The sequence below is a fragment of the Dicentrarchus labrax genome, unplaced genomic scaffold, assembly GCF_905237075.1.
Source record: "Dicentrarchus labrax unplaced genomic scaffold, dlabrax2021, whole genome shotgun sequence".
Classification (NCBI taxonomy): Eukaryota; Metazoa; Chordata; class Actinopteri; family Moronidae; genus Dicentrarchus; species Dicentrarchus labrax.
Genome location: NW_026136722.1, coordinates 25,437,016 through 25,459,437, shown reverse-complemented (window position 1 = coordinate 25,459,437; position 22,422 = coordinate 25,437,016). Strand labels below are relative to the sequence as shown.

General features: G+C 39.2%; 2 protein-coding genes across 8 annotated transcripts in view; one reads left to right on the top strand and one right to left on the bottom strand.

Moving 5' to 3' along the window:
• Positions 1–9,189, top strand: part of LOC127357009 (uncharacterized) — a 39,020-nt gene extending 29,831 nt beyond the window's left edge. The window contains exons 2-9 of one of the 2 annotated variants that reach the window (XM_051389156.1): positions 323–444; positions 1,216–1,280; positions 1,817–2,200; positions 2,471–2,589; positions 3,439–3,634; positions 4,275–4,583; positions 4,690–4,781; positions 8,734–9,189. In XM_051389156.1, coding sequence (XP_051245116.1) covers positions 1,244–1,280; positions 1,817–2,200; positions 2,471–2,589; positions 3,439–3,634; positions 4,275–4,583; positions 4,690–4,781; positions 8,734–8,865 — 1,269 coding nt within the window. In that variant the 5' untranslated portion in view covers positions 323–444; positions 1,216–1,243 and the 3' untranslated portion in view covers positions 8,866–9,189. Of the gene's footprint in view, positions 1–322; positions 445–927; positions 1,281–1,816; positions 2,201–2,470; positions 2,590–3,438; positions 3,635–4,274; positions 4,584–4,689; positions 4,782–8,733 lie in introns of those variants that run through there. The other variant, XM_051389157.1, reaches the window with a different exon arrangement.
• Positions 9,190–11,566: 2,377 nt separating this feature from the next.
• LOC127357016 (C-type mannose receptor 2-like) overlaps positions 11,567–22,422 on the bottom strand; it is a 30,564-nt gene continuing 19,708 nt past the window's right edge. For 4 of the 6 annotated variants that reach the window (XM_051389166.1, XM_051389169.1, XM_051389165.1 and 1 more), the window contains 4 exons: positions 14,952–15,332; positions 14,066–14,395; positions 12,545–12,630; positions 11,567–12,242 (listed from right to left, as the gene is read on the bottom strand). In XM_051389166.1, coding sequence (XP_051245126.1) covers positions 12,123–12,242; positions 12,545–12,630; positions 14,066–14,395; positions 14,952–15,332 — 917 coding nt within the window. In that variant the 3' untranslated portion in view covers positions 11,567–12,122. Of the gene's footprint in view, positions 12,243–12,544; positions 12,631–14,065; positions 14,396–14,951; positions 15,333–15,717; positions 20,554–22,422 lie in introns of those variants that run through there. The other 2 variants (XM_051389168.1, XM_051389167.1) reach the window with 2 other exon arrangements.

The window sequence follows — 22,422 nt, the reverse complement described above, 5'->3', positions numbered from 1 at the left end:
ACAAACTTCATCAGCTTACTCATGGCCTAACAGTTCAAGAGTACTTTCAAAACATTCCACATCACAGCATTTTTTTCATGTCAGGCCCATGTCCTGTTGCAATTATTTGATTTAAATCACATGGTCACCTCGGTACTTCCCTATTAGTGTGGACAGCTCTCCAAAATGACTTCTACGGTTGACAAGTTATTCAAATGTTCTTCCAGGAAAGCGGCATCTTTATGACTAAACAAATGTACTTACGTGTGATCCCTATGATACTCATGAAGAGGTCAGTCAGAGAGAAGGGTCTGTTTTTGCTCATGGATCATAAGCAAATAAGGTCAAAACATATTTTATGAAAGGACAGCACTGATCAGATGTCACTTGCACAGAAAATACACCGACACTTCTTTTCCACCAGGTCAGCGCTGTAGTCAGTGAACACTACACAACATAACCAGGGTAAGGCTTCAGTTATAACATATAATATGTGATAATTGTTCCTAATTAATAATATCTATTTTAATATATTATCTGAACTAAAAATAGTCATGTTGTTGTTTAGGTAGCAAATAAGGGTAGGTGCATGGTTTTGATGGATTTGTGTGGCTATGATCAAGAAATTAATCAACTGCATATGAATAAACTCAGCTCAGGTTCAACCAGAGGACTTTAAAAAGATAATTCACAGCACTATATCCTGTTATTTTGATAGTTGACACATTATGACCTTGACTTTTGTAGAATATACAGGCTCACCAGTAACTCATACATTACCAAAAACACACTAGACACGGTAAAGAGAAACTTACATAACACAAAGGGACAATGACTATAAAGGTACCTGAGCTGCTATTTCAGTGACTGAGATTTATGGCAGCAAGACTTACTGTCCAACAACTCATTGATCTGGTCTTCCAAGATAAGAGAAGTTTGCAATTAGCATTTTTTTCTTGTTTGGTTTGGTTTGGTTTGGTTAAATGTTAGTTCATGTTGTAGTTATGAGGATTGTTTTTAATGATAAAGCAGTGAGGACAGCATTTGATGGTTGTAATGGTTCTAAATAATTTTGATATAGACGCTTATTTTCTTCACTCTCATGTCTGGATGCAAACCCAGCTGTCCAAAAACAATGTATACAAAATATTTAAATAACAGGATTATGTTAGACATCATTCAAAAGTGAAAAAGAGATGCCCTGCTTTCATCAGTTATCACCTCATTATGTGCTAGGTGCAAGTGAGCTGTGGAGTCACACATCATGGAAGGGAACACATTTCTCTTCACAGTAGTATCAGGTATGTTGTTTACCCTTTTTAATAAAGAAATTAAAATGAGTTTTCGACTGACATATTCTGGATATTTCAAGAAATAGCTGTTTTGCAAAACATCCAATTTAAAGTAAGTAGAATAGGAATGTGATTTTGTCTTCTATATCAGATTTAAATGTGAGATATATGGTATGGTTGTTGTGAATAAGCCCGGCCTTCATTTGCTCAACATTTTGATGTTGCCATGGCTATTGATTTTTGACTGCCGCAAGCTCACACCGACACTCCTTGAATGACTTTTTCATATAGAAACCTATAGAAACCAGACCATGTGCATCCCATTTTGCACACCTTGCAAGGCAGTTGGACCCATAAAATCATGGGATCACACAAGAAGTTGCTTAAAGAAACTTAAATAGACAGAATTGGGTGGGTGTGTTTGGTTTATGATTGTGGAGAGCAAGGCATGTCACATGTGTATGTAGTGCAGCTTGAAATCACTGCCTGAACTGTACAAACTGACTAAATGCATCCAAATGTGCATATGTCTATCATTGCCACAGGATTGTGTTTTCTACCTGGGGGTTTTCCTCATCACTACATCCTGGTTGAAAAGGAAAAAACCTGGACTGAAGCTCAGAGCTACTGCAGGGAGAAGTACACCGACCTGGCCTCATTACATAATGACCAAGACTTGGCCCAGCTCATTGAACTTACAAGTAGTTATCATCAAGTCTGGATAGGACTGTCACTGCACAATGGCAACAGCTGGAGGTGGTCACTGAAAATGGAGGGTTACTATGGTGAAGGAGAAGCAGAGTTCAGGAACTGGAAGAGTGGTGAACCCAATAACATTGGGGGATATGAGAACTGTGTTGCAATGGATAATGGAGGGACATGGGCCGATGATATTTGCAATCAAACAAAGCCATTTGTCTGCTACAGAGGTAAGAAAAAAAATTATAATGATAATAAGAAATTTACCCGCATCAGGGTTTGAACCTTAACTATAGTAATTAAAAGAAACTGTATGAATATTGTAAGGAAAATTACATTACATTACATTGAGTGATGAATAACTGTATAGATTATAAGTCATTTGAGAGTGCCTTGAGGTAAGGTCGTACACATTGTATATGTTTTGGAGTTCTATACAATTGCTGTAGTTTTCCATGCTGTATATGATGAGTGTAAAATATGTTCTATGTACTTTATAGGTGGTCAGATCAGATTAACTGGGTCTGGGTCTACTCGGTGCTCTGGAAGAGTTGAAATCTATTACAATAATACCTGGGGAACAGTCTGTGATGACAGCTGGGACTTAAATGATGCTAACGTGGTGTGCAGAGAGTTGGGCTGTGGTACAGCACTGGATGCCCCTCAGTCAGCACACTTTGGTGAAGGAACCGGACAAATCTGGCTTGATGATGTGGCTTGTTCAGGAAGTGAAAGGTCTCTAACTCAGTGTCAGCACAGAGGATTTGGGACACACAACTGTAGACACAGTGAGGACGCTGGTGTGAACTGTTGAGGTGAGAAGACAGTTTATTATTATTTAGATTTTGCTGATTCAACTGATGCTCAAGGCTGAGGGGCCCTAACCAAAGCTGCATTACCAATTAGGCGAGTGTGGTCAACTGTCCCAGGGTCCCTGAACCTCAGGGGCCCGGAAGGCCGCAGATACTATTGTTATGACTGTTATTTCACTAAAATCTAACTTCGATCCTTTTTTATTAGTTTTGGTTCCCCTATGATCATTAATATTTCCTAAAGGTTGTGGAGTGTTGGGCACAAGCGTTTTTGATTTCTGAAGAGGGGCATGCAAAAAGGTTTGAGAACCACTGGTTTAGATGTAGTTAGCAGGGTGTAGTTGGATCAACGAGAAAACCCCTGCAGATTTGAAGCTTCGCCTTAGCTAACTGAAGGTTAATATGTCTAAATTGTAACAAGCAACCTCCTCTTGCAGTGCTCTAAACATTAGCAGCAAAAACGTACAGTTAATTTAGAAGCTCAACCATTTTCTTCCATATATAGTGTGTGTAAAATATGTCTTATGTGCCTCATAGATGTGCAACTCAGATTAACTGGGTCTGGGTCTACTCGGTGCTCTGGAAGAGTTGAAATGTATCACAATGATACCTGGGGAACAGTCTGTGATGACAGCTGGGACTTAAATGATGCTAAGGTGGTGTGCAGAGAGTTGGGCTGTGGTACAGCACTGGATGCCCCTCAGTCAGCCCACTTTGGTGAAGGAACCGGACAAATCTGGCTTGATGATGTGGCTTGTTCAGGAAGTGAAAGGTCTCTAACTGAGTGTCAGCATGGAGGATTTGGGACACACAACTGTAGACACAGTGAGGACGCTGGTGTGGTCTGTTCAGGTGAGAAGACATTTTATTATTATTTAGATTTTGCTGATTCAACTGATGCTCAAAGCTGAGGGGCCCTAACCAAAGCTGCATTACCAATTAGGCATGTGTGGTCAACTGTCCCAGGGTCCCTGAACCTAAAGGGGCCCAGAAGGCCGCAGATAATATTGTTATAACTGTTATTTCACTAAAATCTAACTTCCTTTTTTATTAGTTTTGGTTCCCCTATGATCATTAATATTTCCTAAAGGTTGTGGAGTGTTGGGCACAAGCGTTTTTGATTTCTGAAGAGGGGCATGCAAAAAGGTTTGAGAACCAGCTGCCTGGATAGTTTCAACCTGCTGAGTTAACATTACTGTAGTAATCATTATGTTCACAGGCACATGTTTACCTCCCCAATAGGAGATCAAAATATAGCTGCAAGTTACAATTTATGGGTTCAAGTCTTTATTCTGTCAAAAGAAGGAACCAGCTCAATCCACCAAAATTAACACGTTGCCTGGTGCAAATACCGCTATATTTTGATCTCCTATAGTGGAGGTAAACATGTGCCTGTGAACATAATGATTACTACAGTTGAACATTATATGATTTGAATTGAGTTTATATTAAAATTTTGATGTAAAAATGATGTATGATAAAAAATATTCAGACTTCGTCTTTGTGAATGAGTCCAAGACCTGGACTGAGGCCCAGAGCTACTGCAGGGAGCACTACACTGACCTGGCCAGTGTGAGGAACCAAACTGAGAACGAACAGATAACTGGGGGCAGAGACCTGTGGATCGGCCTCTACAGAGACTCATGGAAATGGTCGGATGGGAGCGCACATTCATTCAGTAACTGGAATACTGATACAAATCAACCAAATGGTGGTTTACTTGAACCATGTGTGACTTCGTATTCTGGCAAATGGGAGGAATGGCCTTGCAGCACTCGTTGGTTCTTTGTCTGTTACGATGGTGAGCTGAGGTCTACAATTGTTTTCATAAATTCAATATACAAAATATGCAAAAAAATTTACTAACTCAATATTCATTTTGTAATATAAATCTGTTTCCTCAAAAGTGCCAGTGAAGAAGCAGGTAGTGCGGGTGGTTCTGACTAATACAGGCACCTCGAGGGACCTGGAACAGATGGAGAAAGTCGTCTTACAGAAGGTAATTATGTATGAGTATAATTATGCAGTGTTTCCCATTAATTACTTAGACAAATACTCAGAATTAACCCAAAAAAATTCTTATAGTTCTCATAATAACATAAAAGATCTGTAACTTGTGTTTCGCGCAGCTGCTTCAGCAAAGCATCTCTCACTCCCCGTCAGTCGGCTCTGCCCCTCCCCCCCTTGCTGTACGTGGCACGCGCACACTCATACACACACACACACACACACACACACACACTGGAATATATATAGCGTTACCTGACAGCATCCGAGACGTCAAGGCATTTTAGGACACCACATCGTTTGAGGTAAGAAACGTTAACAAACTTAACAGTATCCACTAGTTCAAACCCAATTTTATCCTGATCAATGTACGACAGCAAACAGATAACGTTACTGCAAAAGTTTATTATTGATAATTAACTAACGTTCGTTAACTAGCGATGTTAGCTGTCAGTCTCGATTATGTCGACTGATATTTTTCCGGCTGCTTGCCGTGAAAAAGTATGTAACGTTATATCTAGCTAGCTAACGTTAGCTAATTATCTGACGTTAATGTTATTACCAGAGACGGTTCAGAAAGTATAAATGTATATAGAGAATCTTTGTTATTACCAGCTGCTCTGACAACGTAAGTTAACTCAACGTTTACAAGGCGTCGCGGAAGAGAGCCCCGCGAGCTTTGTAACTAACGTATTTTCAGCATCTGAGGAGCAAGTTGCCTCACCATGTAACGTCAGGCTATTTTTGTTAATAAAGTTGAAGTAACACTAACGTTACTGTTTTAATCTTAATGTTTGGGAATGTTTGTAAAGGACAGAGGGCATGGCACTATGTTGCTGAGATGTGTGCCAAACATTTAACCTATTGCACTTACATGATAAACTGCATCCTCTTCTTAACTAAAAGAGCAGTGTGCTCAAAATATTTTCATTCATTTGGCTAACTGTAGTTACCTTCATTTTCAGGTCAAATCAGACCTTTGTAACAGGCTGCAAGGAGAGCACCTGGCTGCCTGCCTGAGGGTCTCCATCAATGGGCCGAGTCCAGAGGAATTTAACTACCAAAGGGCATTAGAACTGTTTTTTTTTCAAAGGAAAATTAAATGTCCAAATTTAAGTTTAAGTTTGCAAAAAGGGATGTAGGGAGAGTTGTAGAAATGTGTGTTTTGGATGTTTTTTTTCCACTAGTCTGAAAGAAGACATGTTATGGAAGCAAAATAACCCAAAATGTTTTTGCCTGCCATGTCTCCCCTTTAAGGCTGCAACTAACGACAAACTGACGACGTACCCTCCGAATCCAATTTATTTTTTATTACAATTTAGCTTACAGTTTAATTATTTATTATTTTATTTGCTAAAAAAATAAACTAGTTCAACACAGGTAACCACTTTTGCTTAATTTCTTTGATGGCTCAGATGTATGCTCTAGTTGATTTTGTGTTTTCACCATTCCTATCTATACAACCAATGTGTTTATGATTCAATTGTTTGCAAGAGCATACAGTTCTTTATAGATCTAGCCTCTTAATTTTGCTTTCAAAGTGCACCAGATTGATGCATTTAACTTTAAAATGTAAAAAAAAATCTTCCGGGTGAGCATGCCCCAGACCCCCCTAGAGGGTCAGACATCCACCCACCATAGTCTCACAAAATCCTGTGGGAAACACTGATTATTATAATAATAATAGGCTAACAGCAATTGGTTTTATGGGGTGACATGAAGTACCCAACCCAGGACCCTCGCTTACCATAATTATAATTTCATTGCTTTTCATTTAATTAAATTTATTTTTATTCTAATTTAAAACACCCAATTCTATATCTTATAAGGCAGAAAATGCTTCAGATTCATATTATGTAGGAGGCTATGCATCTACCATTCTGGTCGGATTGTGGTGTTTGGTCTGCCTGGTAGATCCTATCCCTTGAATGGGCATGGGTATGCTTTGCTTTGCTGTTTTGTGTACTTGGTGAATATAGCCTTTAAAGGTGCAGTGTGTAACATTTAGGAAGATTTATTGGTAGAAATGGAATATAATATTAAAGGCACACTATGCAAGATTTTTACCTTAATATAACAGCTTCGAAGTCATTTCGATGGTAAACGAACTCGTAGTATAGCGAATCATCCTGATAGCAAAGCAGGAGAGGGCAGAACCAGCAATGCAAGTCTGAAAGGTGGCGTCCCGCCAAATCTCACGAGAATCGCAAATTGCTTTACGGCACGACGTCACGTACATCGGCAACATAAGAAGCAGCCTCAATGGAAGACACTAGCAGGCATTCACTCAGATGTTACCTGGTCAGTAGACATCTTCGGAGTCTATCTTTGCCTGTTCGATGTCTGACGCTTTCATCCTACTGAACATGTACCGGTATACAGGGGGGAGGGGATCAGGCCGTGAGTGCAGAGACGCAGAGCCGTATATAGAGATGGCTCTGGTGAGTGGTATTTACGACAGTTAACGTTAAATACAAGTTCTCCGCAGCGACTCTAGGGGGAGCTGTTTGACAAAACTGGAAAACTGCATAGTATGCCTTAATCGGTATGTCTATAATCACTTGAATATAGGAAGGGTTGCTTTTTCATTACCTTAGAATGAGCTATTTTTATCTACAGAGGGAGCATTTACCTTCCATGTAGTAACAATCCTATTGTGCCAGTATGCATTAATTAGTTAATCAACTGATCGTTGGATTGTCAACTAGTGTCCAAAAGTTAGTAAGTTTTAAAGAGGTAGAAGTAGTAGATCACAACATGAACATATCAGACTAACATTATTATTCTAAACTAGCTATTTGTATATGTCTTAATACATTTCTGCAGGGGATGTTTAAGTGCTCAAGTACATTGTTATTGGTACCTTATTCTACTTTACTATGTTTTAGAGTGTTATATTGTATTCATGTTATGAACTAGCCACATATAGTTACCAGTTACTTTGTAAATTTAGCAAAAATTTAAATATGGTGCTTACCTCAGAAAAAAATTACATAAAAATATACCATATCTAAAAACAATAGGTCATACACTCTGAGTATTTGTTTTGATTAACGAGTGAGTCACACTTATTTTGCTGATAATGTTTCTGTACATTTTCTGCAGTCACTGGGGTAGTGCTACCTTTACTGCATAAATACACCTTTCACCTCTGACAGTAACACAGGCTGGCACAAGATACAGGATGACTATAGCCTCAATATGCAGAGAGAAATGAATGAAGGGGAAACTGCTCCAATCAAAACCAATGGGGCCATCTGGTGGACAGATAGACTGACACACTGGATCTGAGGTATTGAGGTAATGTAGGGGGTAGAAACAAAGTGGAAAAAGTAGAAAGGAGACAGGCGCAGTAACAGAGGCAGACACAGAGACAAGGGTGAGATCTATCCAATCTACACTAGATAGTCATGGGGCCCGAGGCTGCAGTCCTTCTGGGGCTTTGTACTATCTCAAATTAACAAACAAAAAAGACAAGTGAGGACACATTAAGCAATAACCTCCTGGAAATATGTTACAGCACATGCACGTTGGATTATAGACCTAAATATACACTATAGCCTGCTAACAGAGCAGAGCCTTATACTGCACAGGCACAGAGCCAAGATTCACATTAAAAGTAAAAATAAAAAAAGTAAAAGTATCGAGAGTTATAATAAAAAATACAGCTTAAAACCTTTTTGAGGCATTTTCCCTTTGTTGTAACACATACTATATGTCAGTGTCACCTAGTCAAACTGACAGTGAGGTTCAAATTCAAATGAGCACAAAAGGCAACAGACCCACATCCTGATAAAAGCACTGAGACGAGACGACCAAGATGGAAGAAAATGCATGATGGAACACACACATTACTTCTTGACCTTCATGTATAGGATGTGTTTTAAGATAGCAATGAAAACTTCATTAAACATATTGAGACAATAAATATTTCTGCTTCTCAGATTAACCAGAGACTGAAGGACCATGGCGTGAGTGAAGACGTCAAGCTGAGATGGGTGAGGCAGGCTGATGGAAAGGTATTCCACAAGGTCGAAGAAGAGGAAGAGGAGGAGGGCTGCACCACCAACTCATGAGTTTATTTTCCATAATTGCCTACAATAGCTTTTCATATGAAAATGATTTAGTTTCAGTAGAGCTGTTGTTTTTGTTTGTTATCTAGACTATGTTCAGCCTACATTTTTGACATTATACTACATTTAATTTCTGAACTAAATTGATGGTGTTTTTAATGCAGTTTTGTTTCCAGGGTTTGCTGTTATTTAATACATCTGTTTTCAGCTAGAGATGTTTTTCTTCATAGAATGAATGTGAGGTTGTTGTGTCCATTTGTTGTTGGAAGAGTATGAGGCATGACTTGTTAAAAGAAATTACGTTATTAAAATGAATATTTTGCCACATTTTCTGTTTCTATTTCCGAACCTGTTATACCTACATGTTTTATTGTTTGGGAGGAGATGCTGAGAAAAATTATATGGGACGGAAAGAACAAAAGAAAAGGGAAAGTAAGGGGGCTTGCATTAGGCTACATCATTTAATTAATTATTATTATGCAGCACAGGTAAAAACAATTTTAATATGAATGAATCATGAGAAATGTCCCAAATAGAAGCTCATTGAGTTCAATTTAGTGTAAGCACTCAGCACTTTGCTTTTCTCCAGCTAAAAAAATGACAGATCTAAACACACAATTCTATAGATTACACATTTAAAATCTGGTGAGGAACATATAACACAGCCAAAGTCAGGGCACAACAAACTATCTGTTTAAATGAAACATTAAGGGACCCAGATTTTACTCCAAACTGTACTGATAATATTTTCAAGACATGGGAAACTAAGGGCCTCACAAGATTTTACCAATTGTATAAAAAGTCCCCCCAGCATTTTGCTGGCTTTTTTTGGACTGCATGTTGCAATGTTTTTAGGATTTGTTTTGCAAATGAAATTTTTTGAATAATTCATTAAAAATCGAAAGGAACAACTAGTAGTTTGGTAAAATATGGTTCAACGTTTTGAGCAGGGGACTGATATGATTGGTGAAACTTGCCAGAAACTATAATGATTGGTCAAATTTGCAGAAAAGTTGCAGTGACTGGACAAAAACGTAAGGTTGTGCAGAATATACAGGGATTGGTTGAATTTGCGTGCATTATTTCTAAAATATAGAAAATCCATAAATAAAATAAATCACTTCTATAACTATTTGAGAGAAAAAATGCTAATTCAAGACCTCCCCCTCTTCTTTGATACATGGTAAAGCCATAACCGCAAAAACACAACTGGTACCAAATACTTCTGGACAATAAAATTGAAAACTTATACTATGTTAAAGATAAATTGGAGAAGGAACTGAAAACAACTATATCTGGTAGTGAGTGGATTCAGAGTTATTTTCTTCTATATAAGAGCACCCTATTGGCAGGAATATGCTAGGAAGATGAATATAAGATACTTTACAACACCATCCAAGTATACACAAAACAATTCCAGTTGCTGGAGGGAATGTGGGGAAAATAATGCTGACCATACACACATTTTCTTTACATGTAAAAAAAATACAAACCCATTGGTTAGATACTTTACACACAGTAGAACAGATTTTGTGAGTGTTGAACTTAGAGAAACAATATACTTTTGGGAGAACACCACAAAGCCTTCAAAAAGAAGAATTATTTTATTTGGATTCTGAGAATTACAGTGCTCAAGCAAATAACAAGGGATTGGGGAAAAACTGAACCTCCCAAGAAAGTGTCTGGAAACACAGAATATGTAATATGGAAAAAGTAAAGATGGGCTCTATTTAAATTAAGTTATAATTGACTTGCTATACAATGTAAAATTAATGAAATATTAGATGGATCATGCTTTGTTTTTCTTTTCTTTTATTCTTTTTCATTCATTTCCATCATGTTATTGATTACATATGCACTGTATTTTCTTTATGGGTGAAAGAAAAAGTAAAAAGGTCAAAAATTGTATCAAGATGTTTAAATATCAGGGAATGTGAATGATCTGTATTGACACACAAAAAAGTATACATCTAATGAAGTTATGACCAAAACATAGTGCAGCTCAAATATGTAAAGAGACTTTATTTTTTGTATTGGGATTCTGTCAGGTCTATCTTTTGTGTTGCTATAACACCCAGAAAATCTGTCAAAACAATCACAACTTGATGTTTTTACCATATTTTGCAGCCCTAGCCAGTTTACCATTGCAGACCTTTTCTCATCCAACTGGTCAATCCAATTGGTGAATTAGCGTTTTATGTTCACCAAACCAGAATTGATTATTGCTGGAAAGCGTGTGGAAAGACTTACCAAGATGTTATTGGCCAGTTTTGTTTTTGTCCAGTTTGAAGTGTGTTTTATGATTATCTTATCAGGTGGTTTAGTCAGTGGAGTCTGGTCAACTGTAATGCCATTGTTTTGGTCAGAGATGCTGGTGACATCTTGTAGTGCTCCTAATGGCATTTGCAAGAATCCATTGTATCCGAAAGAAAACAACCAATCAGAGCCATGAAAGATAAGACACTTTAATTACGATAATTGACTGTTGAGTTTCATTCCCAGCGTCAGTATTTGATTGGGTTTGACCTGGGAATGAGACTCAAAAAGTTTGTATTGGGTAGGGTGTATTCATGCAAATTCCATGAGGAGCACTAAGAGGAGCCAGAGGAACCTCATTTCTTCACAGATTACCTGTCTCATGTTCTACTGTCAGGATATAGTGAAAGTTTCAGCAAATATGAAAGAAAAATATAATATTTATATATTAAGTTTTTTTAAAAGCTTTAATGATTTCACCAAAATTAATTATGTTACAGCTTTTACAATACAATACAAAAAAGAAATAGCCATAGACATAGAAAAAGCATGTTGAAGTCTAAGGGTTATGTTTTATTCCAGTGATTTAGAGGTGCACTTTTATAAATTTAGTGGACTTTTAGGATTATTTTGTCAAAATTGACAAAGCTCCTCGAGAGCCACAGAGGACAGGCTGAGCTGAACTCCTGTGAGCAGGGAACTGATCATAATGCGTAAAATCAGCTGCAGGGATATGAAGATGTTGGATGCTCAGCCTGCAACCAAAAGAATCAGTGCAATTAAATGCAATGTATATATTAATTTAACTATTATTTCATTGACTAAAAGTTAGCGCAATGAGAGAATTGCTGTTCTGTTCATACATTTCACACTATTCACTGTTAATTTTCCAATCTACAGCATGGACAGTCATGGAATAACAAAATCTTATAAGATAGAGATTCCCAATCTTATCCAATAAAGGTCTGCAGCCTGATTTGGTTGAGAACGACCGATTTACAGCATCAGCTCTCGCCCTCCTTCTTGTCCGTGTTTGTCTTGTGGAAGACCTTTCCGTCGGGCTGCTCCACCCATCTCAGCTTGACATCTTCATCCAGGTTGTGGTCCTTCAGTCCCTGCTTAAACTGAGAAATACAAGAGGGTGGGCTTTGGGCAAATGACCAGACTTTTCAAACTCAGAGCAACAGGTTGTCCTTTAACCTCAGCACTCCATACAGAGTGAGTTAAATCAGGAGGTGGAATGAGATACAGGGTGCATAGTGCACTCAAATCATAGATGGGACTAAGCAGCAGCCGACAATCCCAAACTGAAGAACATACACTGTATACTGATTTCTTAACAACTATTATCTCAAATTTAATCAAATGTTTGCATTCTACAAGCACCTCAAACAGGTATTTTGGCATCATGCTCAAACAAAATTACCTTCTGCAAGATGTATTCCTTTTGGTCTTCCATGTCCACAGACGATTTCAGCACCACCTGTACCACCTGCTTCTTCATCGCGGGAACTGTTTACATACAAGGGAAGAAAAGCATTTTCATGTTGCATATGAACTGTAAAAATGTAAGATAATAATCATAAGGCTTCTGTGAATGTCTAACTATTATAATAAAGGTTGGGGATTGTTTGGGTTTTTTTCTGATACCAGTGCAAAAACAATACTTTTAAAATAGTACTAGTGCCTAAACAGTGCCTGAACAGATATTATTTTAATGTTTACATTTAACATTAAAGAACAGCTTTTTTTTTATTGCTATAGTAAATTTGTACTTCAAATAAATATATCAACTATTAACAGTTAAAAGTATACTTAAGAAATTCACACAAAAAATAAACCTAACCTGGCTATAATAATTTGACATTAAATAACAGTCACAGTACCAATAACAGCTAAATAAATTTGCAGTTGGTATTCAACTCTAACTTCAAAAGCCATCATCAGTCGTCTCTGAAGATACTGTACCCCAAATTACTCCCGATGTGTTAATGTGTGTGAATATGATATGGGACAGTAGTGTAAAATAATTTGAATGGTCGGAAGACTACGAAGACGCTATATGAGCATTTATCTATGCTCACCATGGCAAGGGCCAGAGACACCCACACTCACACTGATGCTTGGAATGGGGTCACACAGGCGGACGAGCAGGGGTACATCCCTCTGCTTTCAAAGTGTATTGTGTCGCCAGATGCTTCCCCCTTTACATGCAATTGTTTTTACACATTTGTTGGACTGTTGTTGGAATTCTAAAATATAGTCACACTTTAGGTCATTTAGCTCTGTATTTTAGCGCTGTATTTTAAGCTGTTTAAGGTAACTAGTAGCAGCTAACGCTACCTGCTGCTAAAGGCATATAGAGAGAGTTAACCAGACGTTAACTTGAGATGGCACACATTGCCATCAATAGACAGGTCAATAGACAGGTGTGGTACTGAAACAAGACACAGACATCTGTGTTGTGATTCAGTCCGGTAGATAACGGTTGTATAGGAACCAGTGCCATATTGGTTTGGTACCAAACCCTAGTTCAGTCAGCCAACTCATGTTTATTACAGCAGTATAGCATATTTAGGTTTTTGGCGTCTAGGCTCCGACCTCATCACTCCCCGCAGATATCTTTACATAGAGATATTGGGGAGTGATGAGCAAATACCTTAACCCCCAGTCGGAGCCTACAGGTGGATGCTGGGGTGGTGGTGGGGCTTACACTGCAGCAGGCAGCAATACGGATGCAGGGCAACAGCGGCATTGACAGAGCAGAGGGAGAGCTGGGAAATTGTGCAGCTTAAGTATACCGCCAGATTAAAGGGGTGCGCTTGGTTAGTGATTATGGAATAATGTTGTGTGTATATCCAAGCAGCTCGAGTTGACTGCCTGAACTAGCTTGCAGGCTTCGCTCCATTTATAATTGACAACTGACAATTTGTAAATCAGTACTCACCAACGTAACATACGAAGCTCAGCTTGTTGTTGCAGTCCTGGTTATACCATTTGCCCAAGTGTGAAACGGCACAAGTGTATCGATCTGTGGATGGAGCCCAGTTACTGAATGAATGTGTACTCCCATCTGACCACTTCCATGAGTCTCTGTAGCTGCCAATCCATGTGAATGAATTCTGGGTCATGCTGTTCAGCAGGTCATTCTCAGCTTGGTTCCTCACAATGGCCAGGTCCGTGTAGTGCTCCCTGCAGTAACTCTGAGCCTGCTTCCAGGTCTTGGGTCCATTCACAAAGATGAAGCTTGATGAAGTGTCTTCTGTTCCTGCCGTGCCTGAAAATATTTGAACAGTGTTGAGATCAATGATGCTGAATGAATATGAATGTCTGAACAATGCTACTTTAGAGATTGTGCCATACTGGTACCGTAACTTATTGAAAAGATATGTGTCTGGTCACCCACAAAAAAACCTACCAACCACATGCAGACATAATTATTGTTACTGACTACATTCCTCACCTCAGTTTAAGAGTGCATAGGGTTCTCCAAATTACCTAGACTGACAACAGTGATAATTACTTTTTAGTCTATGGATGACAAAGTTGGTCAGTTGTGGGTCCACTACTTTGGTCCACAATGAAATATCTCGACAACTGTTGGACTGATTGTTACTTATGACATTTGACTGTGGTTCATTCATATTATGTTTCACTGCAGATAAAATCATTGTTTTCCGATCACAACATCAACAGACAAAATAAACAATACAGGGGAAAGGCCTAGCTGTGCTGTGAGATCAGGTATTGCTTGTCAATTTGAACATATTAGCTTGATATTAGCATTCTCAGCTCAAAGCACTGTTGTGCCCAAGTACTGTGGCTGTTTTTACCGTTGTAGCAAATTAGATCTATTGCCATTGTGCACACGGCATCCGCCCATTCACCGGAAGCCAACATCATCACACAAAGTTTGTTGTATCCTACACCATTTGGTTCATCCGGGGCCCACTTCCTGAAGTCAGCCTCTCCTTCACCATAGTAACGCGGGTCTTCCAGAGACCACCTCCATGCCTCAATATCAGCTTGCAGTCCGATCCAGACGTTGGGATTATTATCTAAAAGTGTATTGAGCTGAGCCAAGTGTCGCTCATTGTGCACAGAGGCCAGGTCGGTGTACTTCTCCCTGCAGTAGCTCTGAGCTTCAGCCCAGGTCGATGGCTGTTCAACAAAGATGTAGAGACGAGGAAAACAGGAAGGTAGAAAACACAGTCCTGTGGAAAAGATAAAGACAATTATTGTGATGCATTCATTGATAAACTCATTACAGTTTGGCTCCTCACAAACAACTGAGTGTGCGACATATGATGGAGTAACTGTGATGTGTGTATTCAACATGGCAGAGACAAGAGAGGCATGCATAAATAATATTAGAAAGCACATTTTTAGTCTGTAGGCTCACTTTAGACCTGTAGCAGAGCGAGGGGTGGGGTGGAGTGGCAGAGGGTGTAACTGCAGTCCTCAGACTATGCCTATGTCTTCTATCTTCTGACGGGCCCCCACTACTGCCAAAGGGTTCTTGCCTTAAGCAGTAGCCAGTACCAGCAGGGCTGTTGGTACTGCATGCAAATGAAGGTGAGAGTTGAACTTTGAACTGACCTGATAAGACCATCATTATAACTGCAGTCCCTTTCATGATGGACCAATGGACAGCTCGCGTGCACCTTGAATTGATCATAACATAGGTTTATGTTATTTTCAGTTGACACTGACATTGAGGTCCTTTATTAAACTTAAGGTGACACTGAGTATAATTAACCAAATGTATTAAAAGTAAACTGTGAGTTTTACACTATTACATATGATATTATTAGATCATTAACTGACTGTTGTTGAGGTGGATCTGATTTGAACTATTTGATATCCTGTTGGGTAGTTTAGGCCCATCCTTCTTTCAAATACAGTCTGTGTCTGCCACAAAGCCCCTCTTCTCCTGGATTTAGCTAGATAGCTTGTTTGCTAGCATGTAGCTATAGCTAGTCACAAAAATAAACATGTTTCTGAAAAGGAAGGCCTGACAAACAGATCCCAGCCCCTGACACTAACACACAGACACAGACACAGACAGACAGAAGGACAGACAGTGTTGTTGAACTAAATTGACAAAGAATGCTTTGAATGGAAACTGAAATATTTTAATGGGATTATTGAAGAATTGAAATATAAATATAATTATTATTGAATAAATAAAAGTATGGCAGAGGAGTGTGTTCAGTGGCAGACTGCTGTCCCAGTCCAGCTCCACCAACAGACTCAAAAACTCTTTCCTCCAGTGGTGTAGTCTAGTTTATTGTAGTGGGTATACTGTGATGATTCCCTCCCGTCCTCGTACACACATGTCCCGGACCGACACCCCATAAGCACCACCACACTCACTAACGCATACAGTCGGCTACATGCATCCACACATAATTGAAAGCATTCTGAAAGACTGGGTATGTATAATGAACAATTTATTATAAGTAACACAATTTATTATAAGCAACACAAGCCAACAAACTGATCACATGTTTTCTATATAAAATCTTAATCTGAGAAGTAACTAGTAACTAAAGCTGTTAAATCAATGTAGTGGACTAAAAAGTACTTAATATTTCTAGTATAAAGTAGCATTAACTGATACATTACTGATACATTACTTGAGTATTTACATTTTATGCTACTTTATAAAGTAGCATAAAATGTAAATACTCAAGTAAACAACAAGTAAACAACAAGTCAATTAAAGTGTTTTTAAATTCCCTAGCTTGACTCTCAGTCCACAAGGCTGGCCAGTTCTCATCTAAAAGAAACAAGGAGATATACAGTGGGATAAAAGCATTGTATTCTGTTCCCTACTGGACCCCCCACACGCAATTTCTACCTGTATTTGCACATCCATTTGCACTGTTTACTGTTTGCACCGTTTACTGTAGCTACTGTTAATTTTATATATTGTATATATACATCTCTCTCTCTCTCTGTCTCTCTCTCTCTCTCTCTCTATATATATATATATATATATATATATAATTAGGGACCGAGCCAGCGACCGGTAAGGTCCCTATTGTTTTTGCTTGATTTCTTCTTCTTCTTCTTAACTATTATTATTATTTTTAGCCCCCTTTGACTGCGATTTTGACCCCCTGAACATATACGAAAAGTCAATTTTATTTGGCAAAGTGGTCAGGCCTGGTGAAAATGGGGATATTACATGCGTTGCTTTCGGGTCTGCCATTAGGTGGCGCTACTATCATAAAAAATGCGTTTAGGCTAATAACTTCTGCATAGTTTGTCGCACATTCAAAAAACTTATACCCACGCGTTCGGTGAATGGAGCTGGATCTCCCCATATAAGCCCCGCCCACTTCCGCCTAGAATTTTTTTTTACTTTTACGTGTTACTCCTACACGCTTTGTCCGATTAGCACGAAATTTTTCACCTACCACCTGGGGACCGCCCTGGCAAAAAAAGTAATTTGAACCTTTTTGAAATTTCAAAAAATAAGCACGCTATAAAATTCCAACTTCCAGTAAATTTTTCGTCAAAAAGGAAGTGGACCATTTCTCCACATTGGTATGTCCGATTGACACCAAACTTGGGTCCATAGTTCCACATGTCTTTCTTAAGCATCGTGCACAATTTCAGGCCATTGCCACTAGGTGGCGCTCTTTAAAATGAAGAAGTTTATATCTCTACAACGGTATGTGTGATTAAGATGAAACTTGGTATGATGCTTCCCCCTGGCTCCCTGAGGCTCCCTTAAAAAGGAAAAACAAAATACGCCACTAGCTGGCGCTCTTTTTGCATGAAACATCACTGTGCGAATACCCTAATAGTTGTGAATATGAAATTCACAGGGCACGTGTAGAGTAGTGCCTGAAGCTCACATACCAAAACCGTGTTCCTCATGTGTGTAGTGTGTCCTACAGGATAAAAAAACAGCAGCCCCGGCGCCACGTTTCACCAATATGTACGAAACTCGGTAGGCACGTGTAACATGCCGGGACGTACAAAAAAGCCTCTTGGACCCATACCCGAAACCCCACAGGAAGTCGGCCATTTTGATTTTCATTTTCACTTTCGGCGAACTTTTCGCGTTGTATTTGAACAAACTCCTCCTAGGGAATTTATCAGATCTGCTTCAAAATTTGTGAGTACAGTCAAAAAATGATGCTGATTAAAAGTTGTGCTATTTGTGCATGTACGTTGAAGGGAGTGTCCGTGGCGTGGCATCAAACTCAGCCATTTAGAATTTTTTGGTCATTTTCTGTGATTTTTCGCGTTGTATTTGAACGAACTCCTCCTAGGGAATTTATCTGATCTACTTCAAATTTAATCAGTGCAATCTAAAGACATGTTTTTTATTCATCGGGGCGCATGAAACACTTTAATGTAACATATTTTATTTTAAATGTAGGTTCGAATTATAGCTTACTGTTCTAAATACCTTTATTTTGAAAACCGGAAGTAAATATGCTTTTTCTCCGCATTTACCATAATGCTGAGAATACTTGTACACTCGAAATTTAAGTGCGGCTGATTTGACCACGGAGATCGGACTCACGGCTGGATTGATCGCAGTCTACTAGCCTACTGTTTCTTCTACACAGCACCGTCCTGTAAACGACAACATCCGGTCTCAGAATATGAAAAAACAGGCCTTTTTTCGTTTCTGTTTTCTAGCGATTTTATTTTTTGTTATATGAAATAGAATAAGAAAATCAAATAATTTTTTACATTTTGCTCATCCCTTTTTGACCATGAAAAAGAAAAACGCCTTGTATTTCAATTTTAATTTTTGTATTTTAAAACAAAAATCAAATAACCCCTTGTTTTCTGTTTTAATACCCGTTTCTGAAAGGAAAATCGAATGACGAAAAGATACACAGACCTTTTTGGTGTTGTATTTGGACAGATTCCTCCTAGGGAATTCATCGGATTGACTTCACATTTGGACATTGCAATCTAAAGACATTCACGATTAAAACGTTGTGCTGTTTGTGACTGTTCGTCAAACGGCGTGCCTGAGGTGTAGCGCCAATTTGTGACGTTTTCCCATGAAATAGGAAGTTGTCACAACTTCGGCGTACATGGTCCAGTCTCAACGAAACTTCACGTTTGATAAGAATCTCACCCTGAACATGTCTACAGTTCAGTCATACTCATAGCACCCCCTACTGGCAACAGGAATTAAATGTTTTATACTATCACGTTCTGCTCCTAGCAGGTTGATCAGATTCAGCTGAAATTTGGTCAGAAAATGCAAAACATATTGTTGATGATATGTGATAAATGTGGTGAGTTGTCATTGAAGGGCGTGTCCGCGACATGGCGTCAAACGTGGACGCACATGAATTTGCTGTAACATCATGAGTGTCCAATTGGCACCGAACTTCAAGTGCCTGATAAGAGTCCTGCCCTGAACACATCTATGTGACAATATTCATTAAAAGTGGTAGCGCCACTTGGTGGTAACCGAAAATATGATTTATTACACTTTTATGTATTTCTCCTTGCAGATTGACCACATCCAGCTTAAATTTGGTCAGAAGACCCTTAGACTGTTGACAATGAGTCTTACGAATTTTTATTGAACTGTGTTGTCGTACCGACGCAGGCAGCATCACCTTGTTGTTTTAACATATGATCATAAATGGTGATAAACAGGCTCAACAAGTCATGAAACTTGGCACACACGACCCACATGGCAGCATTTTACATTTCATCTGGGTCTCGCACGTGGGTGTGCTCGATAGCGCTCCCTACAAACTTTCAGCATCCCTGGTGTCCCGTTTCGCAGACATGAATGAAAATTAGCAGGCATATGTATCATGTCATGACGTACAAAAATGCCTATTGGAGCCAAATCCTAAACCCAACAGGAAGTCGGCCATTTTGAATTGAATGTCAAATTCTGCTGCCATTTCTAGGCCTTGCATTTTAACAGGGGGGAGGGCGAGTCATCTACAGAGATGAGGTGGAGCGGCTGTCAACATGGTGCAGGGACAACAACCTGCTCCTCAACGCCTCAAAGACCAAATAACTCATCATAGACTACAGGAGAAATAAAACAGAGATCCCACCATTAATCATCAGCAGGGACTGTGTGGAGAGGGTGGCAGACTTCCGCTTCCTGGGAGTCCATATCGAGGAGGACCTTTCCTGGAGTGTGAACACCTCTGAGCTGTTGAAAAAGGCCCAGCAGAGACTGTACTTCCTGAGAATACTCAGGAGGAATAACATCACACAAAGACTGCTGGGGTCCTTTTACCGTGCCTCCATTGAGAGCATACTAACATACTGCATATACGTATGGTACACCAGCTGCACAGCGGCTCAGAGGAAAGTGCTCCAGAGGGTCATCAACATCGCTCAAAAGATTGTCGGCTGCCCTCTCCCCACACTGGAAGAACTACACAGTTCCCGTTGCCTCAAAAAAGCCCAGAACATCATAAAGGACACTCACCATTCTGGTCACTCCCTGTTTGAACTGTTGCCTTCAGGCATAAGGTACAGATCAATTAAAGCAAGGACAAATAGACTCAAACACAGTTGTTATCCAACTGCAATAACTACCAGCAATGCTGCAAAAAATAAAGTGCAATATGGACTCTATATTAAATGGATCAATGCAAGGACAGATGGTATGCATGCCTGCAGATGAATGATCATACTGTTTTTATGCAATGACTGTGTGTTCATTCTTTGTTTTATGCAATGACTGGGTGTGTATGACTATGTGTGTCTATGTATGCTGCTAATGATGTTATATGTTTCTACTTATTTTTTTAGGTAACACTAGCACTTAAATTAATTATTTATCATTTTATATTTCTTTTTTTTTCTATGAATGATGCACTGACTGGAGAGCACTTTAAATTTCATTGTACCTGTGACAATGACAATAAAGATCTATTCTATTCTAAACACATCTAAGTGCCAATGTTCATGGCGTGGTTTCCACATGTTACACTTGCACGTGATGCAGCCGCAGGACACTCCGAGTTGCGTGTAGTGCGAGGGCCCATTCTTCACTGCTTGCAGTTTTAATTTGTTTTTGTATTTATTTATTTATTTTATTCATTTTTAAATGTATTTATTTATCTATTTATCTCTTTATGGTTTTCCCTTTCCATTAATATCTTATTAATTTTTGTCTTTTTACATTGCTTTATGCATTTCTGTTTCATTATGCAATGAAGGGGGCTGTCATTCAAAGTGTGTCAAGGGGTCAACTTTTCAATGATTGGTTACTGGATGATTGACACCCGAGCATGTAGATTAACTATGCCTTGCTCCCACACGGTGCGGTGGCCACTGACAGAGTATCTGGGTCACAATTGTTGTTTGGACCACAGGAACTTTACAAATTAATTTGTCTCCCCAGGTCACTTCCTGTGGCTGTAATCAGACAGACAGACAGACAGACGGATAGATAGATAGATAGATAGATAGATAGATAGATAGATAGATAGATAGATAGATAGATAGATAGATAGATAGATACTTTATTGCCCCACAATGACGCGTTGACCAGCTGCCACAAAATCTCTGGTCATTTTTTCCCCCCTTTCTTTTCTCCTCTTCCTCACCTGACCCGATGGCTCTCTGAACCTCAGTGCGGTTTGCTTGGAGCAGACCTGCCGATGCAACACGCAAAGACTGCACAGAGCAACATGCATGTTAGTGCTGACTTGCTAACTGCTAACTCTGCAACGAAACAATGCTCCGAGTGACCTTGTCTCCTCCTACGCCATCAGACTGCACAGCAAAGACTTTCTGACATCAGAAACACAACTTTCCCTAACCTGGCTCATGGAATATCCGGCTAACAAGCAGCACACCAACGCAACCTCTCTTCCTTACAGACTGGTAACATAGCTGGGCATGAATAGCTTCATGTAGCTTAACAGTGTCGACAGCTAAGCACAGGACTGCTTAACTTTCCTTCGGTGTGCACCCAGAAACACACACACACACACACTTCCCCTCTTGTCATAATTAATAATTCATTTACTTATTAACTGAGTTCCGTATTTATAGTTTAGTTATGAGACTGACAATAGATCAATTAGTTGCCGTTGTTTTCCCTTCTTTATAGGTGGTGTCCCCAAAGAACTTTATTAATTAAGTTATTCATTGGGGATAAGCGAGTACACCATTATTAGTATCTGTATCTGTCCAACCACTTAAATTATCTGTAGCTGTACTATGAATGGGTTTAATTAGCTGTGGTGACCACGGCATCTCTTGGTCGCTGGTGGAGGAAGACCACCCTTACTAAATGCACTGGTCACAATGTCACTGACTTGATCCTCATTC